Source organism: Mesoplodon densirostris, chromosome 7, assembly GCF_025265405.1.
Source record: "Mesoplodon densirostris isolate mMesDen1 chromosome 7, mMesDen1 primary haplotype, whole genome shotgun sequence".
NCBI lineage: Eukaryota > Metazoa > Chordata > Mammalia > Artiodactyla > Ziphiidae > Mesoplodon > Mesoplodon densirostris.
The window spans coordinates 92,909,233-92,922,593 of record NC_082667.1 but is presented as its reverse complement, the minus strand read 5'-3'; the positions used below and the strand labels follow the sequence as shown (position 1 = coordinate 92,922,593).

Sequence of the window (13,361 nt, the reverse complement as noted above, 5' to 3'; positions counted from 1 at the left end):
GGAAAAATCAGAAGACAAATATATAAAAATTACTTGAGACATTATAATACTCCCTGGGAGTGTCAGAATCTCATTGAAAGGAATTTTTAAGCCTTAAGAAAAATGATTAACAGTGAATTTCTACCTGTAATTGGGAACTGGGTTGCCACGAGCTTCACAATTCAGTGCTAGTTTCTTTTCATCAGAATCAGTTGGGAAAATTATATCATCTGGTTCTTGCACAAACACTGGCCCGTAGTCCACACTTTCTGTAAGGACCAAAAGGAAACACTTAAAATTTCTCGAGGGCTTCCCTGGTGGCGCAGTGGTTGAGAGTCCACCTGCCGATGCAGGGAACACGGGTTCATGCCCCGGTCCGGGAAGATCCCACATGCCACGGAGCGGCTAGGCCCGTGAGCCATGGCCACTGAGCCTGCACGTCCGGAGCCTGTGCTCTGCAACTGGGGAGGCCACAACAGTGAGAGGCCCGCGTACCTCAAAAAAAAAAAAAAAAAAATTCTCGAAATATCAAGACAGTTTTTCTCCAGTATGTTCCTACTCAAAATTCTTGCGCTTTCCTCATAATAAAGAGGCATATTACCAAAGAAAGATATAGTTAGCAAATTACATTGTTTTAGAAAATTGCAGAGACCTAAATGGATTTTTTCTGTCATTGACCAAGACTGCTTTTAAAAATATGATATATGAAATGAAAAAAACACATCTCAAACATAGATGTTGTACATTTTAAAATGTATATCTTTGAATTCACCAAAAGTGGAGCTAAGGAGAATAATATTAAACGAAAACATTATTTAAAAAAAAACAAATTTTGTAAAAGTCTTAGAATGTTAAAAATAATACATGATAAAAGAAAATCATGAACTAATATAGTGTTACTACTTGGGTACTACAGACATGAAACTGTTGGTCTTCATGCATTTTTCACATTTTTCTTTCTTCATTCATTCAATCAAGGACTTTTAATACTTAATGATGCTGGATTGTAAGGGGAAAATGATGTAATGCAAGTACACACATTCTCATGGAGTAAATGAGGCATGCCCTCAAAATAAGTCAAATAATTGAATAAAGATGACAAAAATGTATACAATTAAATGTTTACCAGCTGGTAGATAAAGTAAATAAGGAAATCAGAAGAGAAGAGGCATAAAAAGGAAGATAGCTTTTTCCTTAGCTACAACTAAAAAAAGTTACATGAAAATAACTAAAATGTATTACTCTGTACCAAATTATATTGCTGTTACATAAAATTTTATTTTAAAAGAGGAAAATAAGTGATTTGATAAATAAATAACTTGAGGAAATTATTGTCAAAATATTATACTGCATGTTGTTGCATCAAAATGAATTTTTTAAAATTCAGAAAAGCACATGAAACCTTGTCAAAATCTCAGTTAGAATTAAACTACACAGTCAAGTCATGAAAAAAGAATTCCTTCTGGTCTTTACTCATTAAAATATAATTATTTAAATTAATATTATAAATATCTAAGATGCATAAGATTAACCTTTAATAAATATATCTTATATTTTAATATATATTTTTACATTCTTGAGCTTTAGAGTCAGACACTTGGGTTTAAATTCTAGTACCATCATTTTCTAGCCTTGAGCCAACTACTTTTATCCTTTGCTGCTTCATTTATTAATTGTAGATAATAATGTCTCCTTACAATATTATTATGAGTATCAATCAACATTTGTAAATACTTAGTATGTCACAAGTACTCAGTAAATTATAATTAATAAGAATAATAACTAAAGTTTGCTTGTGTTATAATTACTATATGTCAGACATTATACTGAATAATTTATATGAAATATATTATGTAATACTCATAACAACAATGTGACTAGAATTAATTTCCTCTTTTTATTTTATTTCTTTTATAAAGCAGTGATTTTTAATTTTTCTTTTTAGCAGTAGTGCCCTTCATTTTTATATTAATTTTTTATTGCAGTATTATCGATTTACAATGTTATGTTAGTTTCAGGTGTACAGCAGAGTGAATCAGTTATACATATACATATATCCACTCTTTTTTAGATTTTTTTTTCCCATATAAGCCATTACAGAGTATGGAGTAGAATTCCCTGTGCTATATGGTAGGTTTTTCTTAGTTATCTATTTAATTTCCCCATTTTGTAGAAGACAAAACTGAGGCTGAAATAAATTAAGTAAATTTGTAGAGTAAATAAATGATAACTTTGGGACACAAATCCAGGGCTTTGGAATATAGAAACTGATTATCACTACCACTATTGCTACTACTACTATTACTATCAGTTATAATAATAATTATTATTAACATACATTTAAACAGCATTTACAAACACTTTCATATATTATTATTTAATTATCTGAGCTGAGTTTTATAATTATTTGTAATTCAAAGTTGAAAATGCTGAGGTTCTGAAAGGAGACTTCCACAAAATTAGCCACATAGTAAATAGTTGATTTTAACTAAGTTTCTATGGTTCCAAATTTTATATTCTGAAAATTGTCAAAACAGGACAAGAGAAATAAAGGTTTCCCAGACTGGGGAAAAACAGAGAGTTAAGATCTGCTAAATCACAGACTGGAAAATAAGGGACTAGTCTGAAAAACATGTATCCTGACTTCCTGTACTCTGTTAGATATATTTGTTCATTGTCACTATGAAAGCTTCTTAGTGACTCAGTGAGCCCTCTTCCTCTCTATCTCTCTCTCTCTCTCTCTCTCTCTCTCCCTATTCTTCCTCTTTCTCTTGGTTTTCTCTTAGAAATAAAGTTCATTGTAAGGGGTGGAAGACCCTGGGTCTATGTAGAGCTTTCCAGTCCCCAGCAAAGAGTAATCAAAGACGATTCTATCTCTGAAGGGATTCGTTTTTAAAATTCCATACCAACAAGGTATTATTATAGACAAACTCAGACAGACTATTTGATACATACACCTATAGTAGTAGACTTCATTTATTGATAAAAATGATGCATTGCAGGAGACCTTAAGATGGCAGAGGAGTAAGACGTGATCACCTTCCTACCTACAAATACATCAAAAATACATCTACATGTGGAACAACTACTACAGAACACCTACTGAATTCTGGCAAAAGACCTCAGACTTCCTAAAAGGCAAGAAAGTCCCCACGTACCTGGGTAGGGTAAAAGAAAAAAGAAAAAACAGAGACAAAAGAAAAGGGATGGATCCTGCACCTCTAGGAGGGAGCTGTGAAGCAGGAAAAGTTTCCACACACTAGGAAGCCCCTTCACTGGCAGAGACAAGGGGTGGGTGCGGGGGAAGCTTCGGAGCCACAGAGGAGAGTGTGCAGCAACAGGGGTGCAGAGGGAAAAACAGATTCTTGCACAGAGGATAGGTGCCGACCAGCACTCACCAGCCTGAGAGGCTTGTCTGCTCACTCGCCAGTGTGAGTGGGGGCTGGGAGCTGAGGCTCAGGCTTCGGAGGTCAGACCCCAGAGATAGGACTAGGGTTGGCTGTGTGAAGACAGCCTGAAGGGGGCTAGTGCTCCACAGCTAGCCAGGAGGGAGTCCAGGAAAAACTCTGGACCTGCCTAAGAAGCAAGAGACCATTGTTTCAGGGTGAGCAAGGAGAGGGGATTCCTTCCCTGTCTTCCCACAGAAGGCAGGGGACCACCTAAATGAGCGCCAGAGACAGGAGTGAGCCACAGCTATCAACTCAGACAACAGAGAAGGGCATAAAAATCTAATGCTGCTGAAGCCACCAAGAATCCTGGGTACAAACACAGGTCACAATCTACAACTCCCCAGGAGCCCGTGCACCCCGCCATTGCCAGGGTCCTGTGATCCAGGGACAACTTCCCTGGGAGAACACATGGTATGCTTCAGGCTGTTGCAATGTCACGCCAGCCTCTGCTGCTGCAGTCTTGCCCCACATTCCAATTTTAACTACCGTGCGCCTCCCTCCCCCTGGCCTGAATTTGCAACAGCACCCTAATCAGCCTCTGCTTTAACTGTGTCCTGTCTGAGCAGGAACAGAAGCCTGGGTGCAAGCTACACACAGAGGTGGGGCAAAAACCAAATCTGAACCCCAGTGGCTGTGTAAACAAGGAAGAGAAAGGGAAATTTCTCCGTGCAGCCTTAAAAGCAGCAGATTAAATCCCCACAATCAATTTGGTGTACCCTGCATCTGTGGAATACCTGAATAGACAACAAATCAACCGAAAATTGAAGCGGCGGATGTTGGGAGCAACTGTAGACTTGGGGTTTGCTGTCTGTGACTGACTTGTTTCTGATTTTTATATTTTTCTTAGCATAGATTTTAGTGCTTGTTATGATTGGTGGATTTGTGCTTTGGTTTGGTTGTTCTGTTCTTTTTTATTATTACTTTTCTATTTTTTTATTTTAATTATTTATTTTATTTTATTATTTTAAATATTTTATTTTATTTTTCTTTCATTTTTTCGCAGTTTCTGAGCCATGTATCTGATAGGGTCTTGGTGCTTTGGCATGGTGTCAAGCCTGAGCTTCTGAGGTGGGAGAGCTGACTTTAGAACATTGGACCACCAGAGACCTCTCAGCACAAAATAATATAAATTGGTTAGAGCTCTCCCAGAGATCTCTGTCTCAACACTAAGACCCAGTTCCACCCAAAGGCCAGCAAGCTCCAGTGCTGGATGCCCCATGCCAAACAACTAGCAAGACAGGAACACAACCCCACCCATTAGAATAAAGACTGCCTAAAGTCTTACTGAGTTCACAGACACCCCAAAACACCCCCCTGAATGCAGTCCTGCCCACGAGAAAGAAAAGATCCAGCTCCACCTACCAGAACACAGGCACCAGTCCCCTCCATGAGGAAGCCTACACAAAACACTGAACCAACTTTACCCACTGGGGCAAACACCAAAAACAATGGGAAATAAGAACCTGAAGCCTGTGAAAAGGGTGCCACAAGCAGTAAGTTAAGCAAAATGAGAAGATACAGAAATATACAGCAGATCAAGGAGCAAGGTAAAAACCCACTAGACCAAACAAATGAAGAGGAAATAGGGAGTCTACCTGAGAAATGATTCAGAGTAATGATAGGAAAGATGATCAAAAATCTTGGAAATAGAATGGAGAAAATACAAGAAATGTTTAACAAGGACATAGAGGAACTAAAGAGCAAAGAAACAATGATGAACAACACAATGAATGAAATTAAAAATTCTCTAGAAGGAATCAATAGTAGAATGACTGAGGCAGAAGAATGGATAAGTGATCTGAGGATAAGGAAATAACTACCACAGAGCAGAATAAAGAAAAAAGGATGAAAAGAATTGAAGACAGACTCAAAAGCTTCTGGGACAACATTACACGAACCAACATTCTAATTATAGGGGTCTCAGAAAAGAAGAGAAAAAGAAACGGTCTGAAAAAAATATTTGAAGAGATTATAGTTAAAAACTTCCCTAACATGGGAAGGGAACTAGTCAGTCAAGTGCAGGAAGCACAGAGAGTCCCACACAGGGTAAATCCAAGGAGAAACACGCCAAGAGACATATTAATCAAACTATCAAAAATTAAATACAAAGAAAAATTATTAAAACAGCAAGGGACAAACAACAAAAAACAAGGGAATCTTCATATGGTTAACAGCTGATCTGTCAGCAGAAACTCTGTAAGCCAGAAGAGAGTGGCAGGACATATTTAAAGTGATGAAAGAGAAAAACCTACAAGCAAGATCACTCTACCCAGCAAGGAACTCATTCAGATTCGATGCAGAATTTAAAACCTTTACAGACAAGCCAAAGTTAAGAGAATTCAGCAACACCAATCAAGCTTTACAGCAAATGCTAAAAGAACTTATCTAGGCAAGAAACACAAGAGAATGAAAACAAACCCAAAACAATTAAGAAAATGGTAATAGGAGCATACATATTGATAATTACCTTAAATGTAAATGGATTAAATGCTCCAACCAAAAGACACAGACTGGCTGAATAAATACAGAAACAAGACCCATATATATACTGTCTACAAGAGACCCATTTCAGACCTAGGGACACATACAGACTGAAAGTGAGAGGATGGAAAAAGATATTCCCTGAAAATGGAAATCAAAAGAAAGCTGGAATAGCAATTCTCATAACAGAGAAAATAGACTTTAAAACAAAGACTATTACAAGAGACAAAGAAGACACTACATAAAGATCAAGGGATCAATCCAAGAAGAAGATATAACAATTATAAATATTTATGCACCCAACATAGGAGCACCTCAATACATAAGGCAAATGCTAACAGCCATAAAAGGGGAAATCAACAGTAACACACTCATAGTAGGGGACTTAAACACCCCACTTTCACTAATGGACTGATCATGCAAAATGAAAATAAATAAGGAAACACAAGCTTTAAATGACACATTAAACAAGATGGACTTAATTGATATTTATAGGACATTCCATCCAAAAACAACAGAATACACTTTCTTCTCAAGTGCTCATGGAACATTCTCCAGGATAGATCATATCTTGGGTCACAAATCAAGCTTTGGTAAATTTAAGAAAATTGAAATCATATCAAGTATCTTTTCCAACCACAATGCTATGAGACTAGATATCAATTACAGAAAAAAACTGTAAAAAATACAAACACATGGAGGCTAAAAAAATACACTACTAAATAACCAAGAGATCACTGAAGAAATCAAAGAGGGAATCAAAAAATACCTAGAAACAAATAACAATGAAAACATGATGACCCATAACCTATGGGATGTAGCAAAAGCAGTTCTAAGAGGGAAATTTATAGCAATACAATCCTACCTCAAGAAACAAGAAAAATCTCAAATAAACAACCTAACCTTACATCTAAAGCAATTAGAGAAAGAAGAACAAAACAAAACAAAAAATACAGAGTTAGCAGAAAGAAAGAAATCATAAAGATCAGATTAGAAATAAATGAAAAAGAAATGAAGGAAACAAGAGCAAATTTCAATAAAACTAAAAGCTGGTTATTTCAGAAAATAAATGAAATTGATAAACCACTAGCCAGACTCAACAAGAAAAAACGGGTGAAGACTCAAATCAACAGAATTAGAAATGAAAAAGGAGAAGTAACAACTGACACTGCAGAAATGCAAAGAATCATGACAGACTACTACATGCAACTATATGCCAATAAAATGGACAACCTGGAAGAAATGGACAAATTCTTAGAAAAGCACAATCTTCCGAGACTGAACGAGGAAAAAAAGGAAAATATGAACAGACCAATCACAAGCACTGAAATTGAAACTGTGATTAAAAATATTCCAACAAACAAAAGCCCACGACCAGATGGCTTCACAGGTGAATTCTAACAAATATTTAGAGAAGAGCGAACACCTATCCTTTTTAAACTCTTCCAAAATATAGCAGAGGGAGGAACACTCCCAAACTCATTCTACAAGGCCATCATTACCCTGGTACCAAAACCAGCCAAAGATGTCATAAAAAAAAAGAAAATTACAGACCAATATCACTGATGAACATAGATACAAAAATTCTCAACAAAATACTAGCAAGCAGAATCCAACAGCACATTAAAAGGATCACACACCATGATCAATGGGGTTTATCCCAGGAACTCAAGGATTCTTCAATATATGCAGATCAATCAACATGATACACCATATTAAGAAATTGAAGTATAAAAACCATATGATCATCTCAATAGATGCAGAAAAAGCTTTTGACAAAATTCAACACCCATTTATGATAGAAACTCTCCAGAAGTAGGTATAGAGGGAACTTACCTCAACATAATAAAGGCCATATATGACAAACCCACAGCCAACATTGTTCTCAATGGTGAAAAACTGAAAGCATTTCCTCTGAAATCAGGAACAAGACAAGGATGCTCACTCTCACCACTATTATTTAACATAGTTTTGGAAGTTTTAAACACAGCAATCGGAATAGAAAAAGTTGATTTGCAAATGTTGAACCATCCTTGTGTTCCTGGAATAAATCTGACTTGATCATGGTGTATGATCCTTTTTAGATATTATCATATTCAGGTTGCTAATATTTTCTTCAGTATATTTGTATGTATACTCATCAAACATATTGGCCTATAATTTTCTTTTTTTGTAGTGTTATTATCTGGTCTTTGTTTCAGCATTGTTGTAACCTCATATGATGAATTTTGGAGTGGTCCATCCTCTTCAGCTTTGGGAATAGTTTGAGAAGGATAGGTATTAGTTGCACTTTATGTGTCTTGTAGAATTCCCCTGTGAAACCATCCAGTACTTGATGGGCTTTGTTTGCAGGGAGTTTTTAATTACAACTTCAATTTCAATATTAGTGATCAGTCTGTTCAAATAGTCTGATTTTCTTGATTCCGTCTGGGTAGTTTGTATCTTTCTAAAAATTTGTTCATTTCTTCTAGGTTGTCCGATTTGTGGGCATATAACTGTTCATAGCATTCTCTTATATATATTTTTTTGTATCTCTGTGATATCATTTGCCATTTGTCATCTTTCATTTCTATTTTGTTTATTTGGGTCAGAGATCTCTTTAATTGCTTTCATTCTATAAAATTTATTTTTATTTTTCCTGTTCTGTTTGGGTGACTTTCATTATTCTATCTTCCAGATAACTTATTTGTTATTCTATATCACTTAGTCTGCTATTCATTCCTTCTAAGGTGTTTTGTATTTCATATACTGACTTATTTATTTTTGATTGGGTCTTTTTTATATTTTCTAGTTCCTTGTTAAAATGTTCATTGGTTAGATCAATTATTTTTCCTAATTCAGTTAACATTTTTATTACCAATACTTTGAATTCTTTAACTGGTAAGTTATTTCTGTTTATTTGTTTTTCAAGGGTATTTTCTTGTTCTTTCAATTGAGAATAGTTCCTCTACCTTTTCATTTTACTTAATTTTCTCTGTCTCTATGAATTTAGTTGAAATAATTACCTACTACAGTCTTGAAGTGGTGTTCTTATGTGGGAACCTCCCTATGCAGACTGTGTATGCCTAATGCTTTTTGTAGGATGGCTGGATCTGAAGTGGACGCCAGTCACATCTTTGCTCAAAGTGTGCTGGTAGCTGTCACCTTCGTAGGGGCTGGGGCTGGAGATTCAGGAGCTAAAGGTGGCACTGAGTATGAGGCAGGACTTCCTCTCTGATCAGTGGCTATCACCACACTGTCAGGGGTAGGGTCTGATCCCAAGTTACTGGAGCAGAAGCCCTTAGGATCGGGCTCAAAGTGGCTCTGTTCCCTTAGTGTGTATTTTTCTCTCTCCCCATAACAGGACCTTTGCCCCAGAAGAGGGGAGTGCTGAAGCAAGTAGGGCCTATGTGCAAACAGAGGTCCATGTGCTGTCTGTGTAGGCGAATGTGGCTCTGTTCAGATGCAGCCTTGTGTGCAAGTTCCCTTTGTCTCTCACAGCTAATCATTGCCCCCTGCCTCTGTTTCTCCCATCACCCTCTCACTGTTGTGGAGTCACTTCACAGGACTGGTAGAACCCACATGGACTCTCAGCACATGTTGGGAGATTAGCTGTGGTGGAGCTGTCACTGTCAGAGATCTAGGCAGCTTTTGGGACACTGCCTGAGGAAATGCCTACTATGGCTGCTGCCACCCTCCCTGGGCTCTGCCCTGGGACCAGATAGCTTCTGCATCCCATGGTAGAGTCCTTTCCCCAGTCAAACTGCTCCAGATCCAGCACTGCACTGTGCCATGGAGGGAATGGGACCAGAGCCCTTGCTTGACTTGGACTGTGGTATGCACCACAAGGTGGCCGGTCATGGGAAACCTGCAGCCACTAGAGCAGGACCCTCTCTGCTCTGCCTTGGGGGCTAGTTAGAGTGTGCACATTCCTCACAAGTGGAGTGCAGGCTTTTCCAGACATTCTATCTTATCCAAAGGCCTTCCAACCAGCCAAGAGGGCTTGTCTCCTCTGCATGGGACTTCAGCACAAGGACACCCAGTCTGTGGCCTAAGCTGCTCACTCCCCAGGGTGGGTGTATACCCGTGTAATCTCCCTTGTCCTCTGAGTCCCTTCCAGTGGCACAGGTCTTGACCCAATTGCTTTTCTTCCCTTCCTACCCAACTGCATCTGCATCTTTCTTATATCCTTGGTTGTATCAGAGTCTTGCTAGTTTCCAGTTCATTTTCAGTGAGTTCCACACGAGATGTACTTATTTGTGTATTTGTTGGGGGGGGGGTAAGCTCCACATATTCTTACTCCAACATTTTTATTTCCCTCCTCAAAACTTTCTTTTTTGGGAATATTTCTTCTTCATTTGTTTTATTCTCCTCATACCACTTAAACATACGTTGGCTTTTTAAATAACTGCTCTATCATCTCTCTAACAAGTTTTACATTTTTATTATTTTCCTATTTGTTTGACTTCTAATTTGTTTGCTACACTTCTATCTTTTCAGTTGCTTCTATATTACCAATAATGATTGTTTCAACTCTTTAATGGTTTTGTCTCTCCTACTTGTTTCCTGAGCTCTAGTTGCCTTTATATAACCAATAATTAGGGTTTCAACTCTTTAATAGTTTTCTTTGTCTCTTCCATTTGCTTCCTGAGCTCTAAGGATTACTTCTTATCATTTTCTGTTATCTTGTCATATGTACTTTGATTTCATGTATGGGTTCTTTAAACTGTTCTTCCAATATTATTGTCAGTCACTTCCTCAGAGGAAGACAGTTGTTATATCCTGAGTACAATTTTTCAGGTTATGGAGGGATCCTCACAAGACAAACTGAAATCTCTGGCCTGGCCAACAACCAACAAGGGACTGTGGTCTACTAACAACCAGGAGTGTGTTTTCAAGTGGAACTTCCTTCAGTCAGTCCTTCAAAGGTGAATGCAGCTACAATCAACAGCTTGACTGACATTTCATCTCATGAGAGAACTTAAGCCAGAACCACCCATCTAAACCACCCACAGATTCCAGACCCACAGTATCTGTGAGAAAATGAAAGATTATTGTTTTAATTTGTTAAGTTCTGAGGTAATTTTTACACAGGAATAGATAATTAACAAACTATTTTTTATCTCCCTATATTACTTATATGAAAATGTGTTTAAGACAAAACATAACTATGAAATCTATGAACTCCCCAGGAAAAGTAAAGAATAAAATATCATTTACAAATAATAATACTTGGGAGAATGAAAATGCTTTATTTAAATTTTATTGAGCCTTAAACATTTAGAATTAGAAGGATAATCTTTCCATTCTAATAATCTCTAGGATATTTATCCAGTTTTAGCTTCATCACTTCTAGTAATGTATGAAGTCTTAACAAATTACTGTTTTATTGTTAGGATTCTCAAAAATAAAATATGTCAAATAAGTAACATAAGTTTATGTCCTAGATGAAGACATCTTCTGATTCAATTTTGTTCTAAAATAAATGCATTTTACTCAAAATTTTATCATAATTGAGTTGATTAGCACATCAATAATACCTTGCTTAATTTATGGAAATTGCCATTAAGATTAGAATATGAAGGCTGTACCATGAATATCTTATGTTCCTCAGATAGAATATTATGTAGAATAAGAAATTAACCAAAATGATATTTTTAACTTTAAACTTTAATTTATTGAAAAACAAATTTGTTTTAATATAACCAATAGACTGACCTTGAACAATTTGAATCATAATCAATTAATAAATGAAGAAGAGTATTTTAAGCATATACTTATACTCAATGTCAAAATGATCATCTACAGTGAACTTTTATGTCATCATTAGCACACAATTATATTTGATAGGTTTTGTCTATTCATGTGTGACTGGAACTGGTTAGATGCTCAATAATCCCATTTATTCTTCCTAAGAACACTGGAATACTTTTTTAACCTTTCTTATGATTGGACTGGGACTCCAATGTGACTTGCTTCTGGACCAAAATAATATGTTTGAAATCCAGGACTCATCACAAAAATCATGCATAGCCCTCCACCCTCTCTCTTCTTTCACCTGTAAATTAGCTGAAGGTAAAAAAGCAGTAGGTGCCAGTGAGATCCTAATAGATATCAAAATATTAGATGGTTCTCAAACTCTCCACATGGAGAACCATTCATTGAAGAATGAAGTGGAATGGGATATGAATAGAAATAAATATTTATTGTGTCAAATTGTTTATTATAGCATACAGAATTACCTTGCCTTGATTAATATTACATTTAAAAGCAAAATAATTTTAAAGCTTTAATGAAGATATAATTTGATTAGGAAGCAATGGTCACTGAAGTATATATCATTCGATTTTAGAGTCCTGCTTATATTCTCCTTTCCGAGTTCAGGCCTTTGGATTACTACTTAGTTAAGTATAGTCTCAGGCCGTGGGCCTATGACAGGAGATATTCAACCATTCCACCTCATATCTATCTATATCAGTTATAGTGTTCCAGTTTTTATAACTAGTTTTCTACTTAATCCTTTAGTCCCAGTCCTTCTTCACATGCCCAAATTCTGAAAACGGGTTTTCATCCTGTGTCTCTATTTCTAAATCCTATTTTGTTAACCTTTCTAGAAGGTCCAGTATTATTATTTAGACATTTATATTATATGGATGTTATGCTTCTTGTTTTGCATTTTTACATGGTTGACTTGCACTGTACAGTCATGTAATCAAGTCTGACTTCATTTTTGATCTTTGACTGTAGATGGCTTTCAAGCCCCACCAGTCATTTTTTTTTCCTTTTGCTTCACCTCAGGGAAAGATGATATGCATCACTCCCTTGACTCTAGTAGGAAAGTTCATAACACGAAAACCCAAGCCCACATAAGAACTCTCACCCCAGCCCCACTTCCCAACCACAACAAAAACTAATGCAACCCATTCCTTGTTCAAGTCATTTTCCTACCAGCATATCCTGCTCTCATCAGAAAGCTTCATGATGTGAATAATAAACGCTTTTTGGTATATGTATAACATTATTAGTCTCTGCATTTGAACCAATTTTGTGTTATGGGATATTGATCTTGCCCTCTGTAGGAAAATCACATGGCAATTTAAGGCTCAGTCACCTGGGTAGGTGACAGTCTTCTCTAAGGGATGCATATATTCTTCCCAAGGGTTTTGCATCCATGGAAGCAATATATCTTCAGACAGTTAGGAAAAAGTGCTGCACATCCATCTTTAGGTTCGTGGTTATCAAATTCTTTTAATAACAAGTATTTTATAATTTTCCTCTTATGATTCTTAAATTAATGGATATTCTAACCTACCTATATGCATTTTTTAATCTAATGAAGGGATAAAATAAAAAATAAGTAACATTATAAAATAGTATTTAATTCAATATGTAAATTTTCAAGAACAATTGTAATAGGAGATATAAAGAAGTAATCAAAGTTTGTTTTTGTTGATAAAACCCCCATGAATGTAG

General features: G+C 36.4%; 1 protein-coding gene across 1 annotated transcript in view; it reads right to left on the bottom strand.

The window, feature by feature from the left end:
• CNTN5 (contactin 5) overlaps positions 1–13,361 on the bottom strand; it is a 586,668-nt gene that overhangs the window by 545,681 nt on the left and 27,626 nt on the right. The window contains exon 3 of the mRNA XM_060105234.1: positions 125–248. Coding sequence (XP_059961217.1) covers positions 125–248 — 124 coding nt within the window. The remainder of the gene's footprint in view (positions 1–124; positions 249–13,361) is intronic.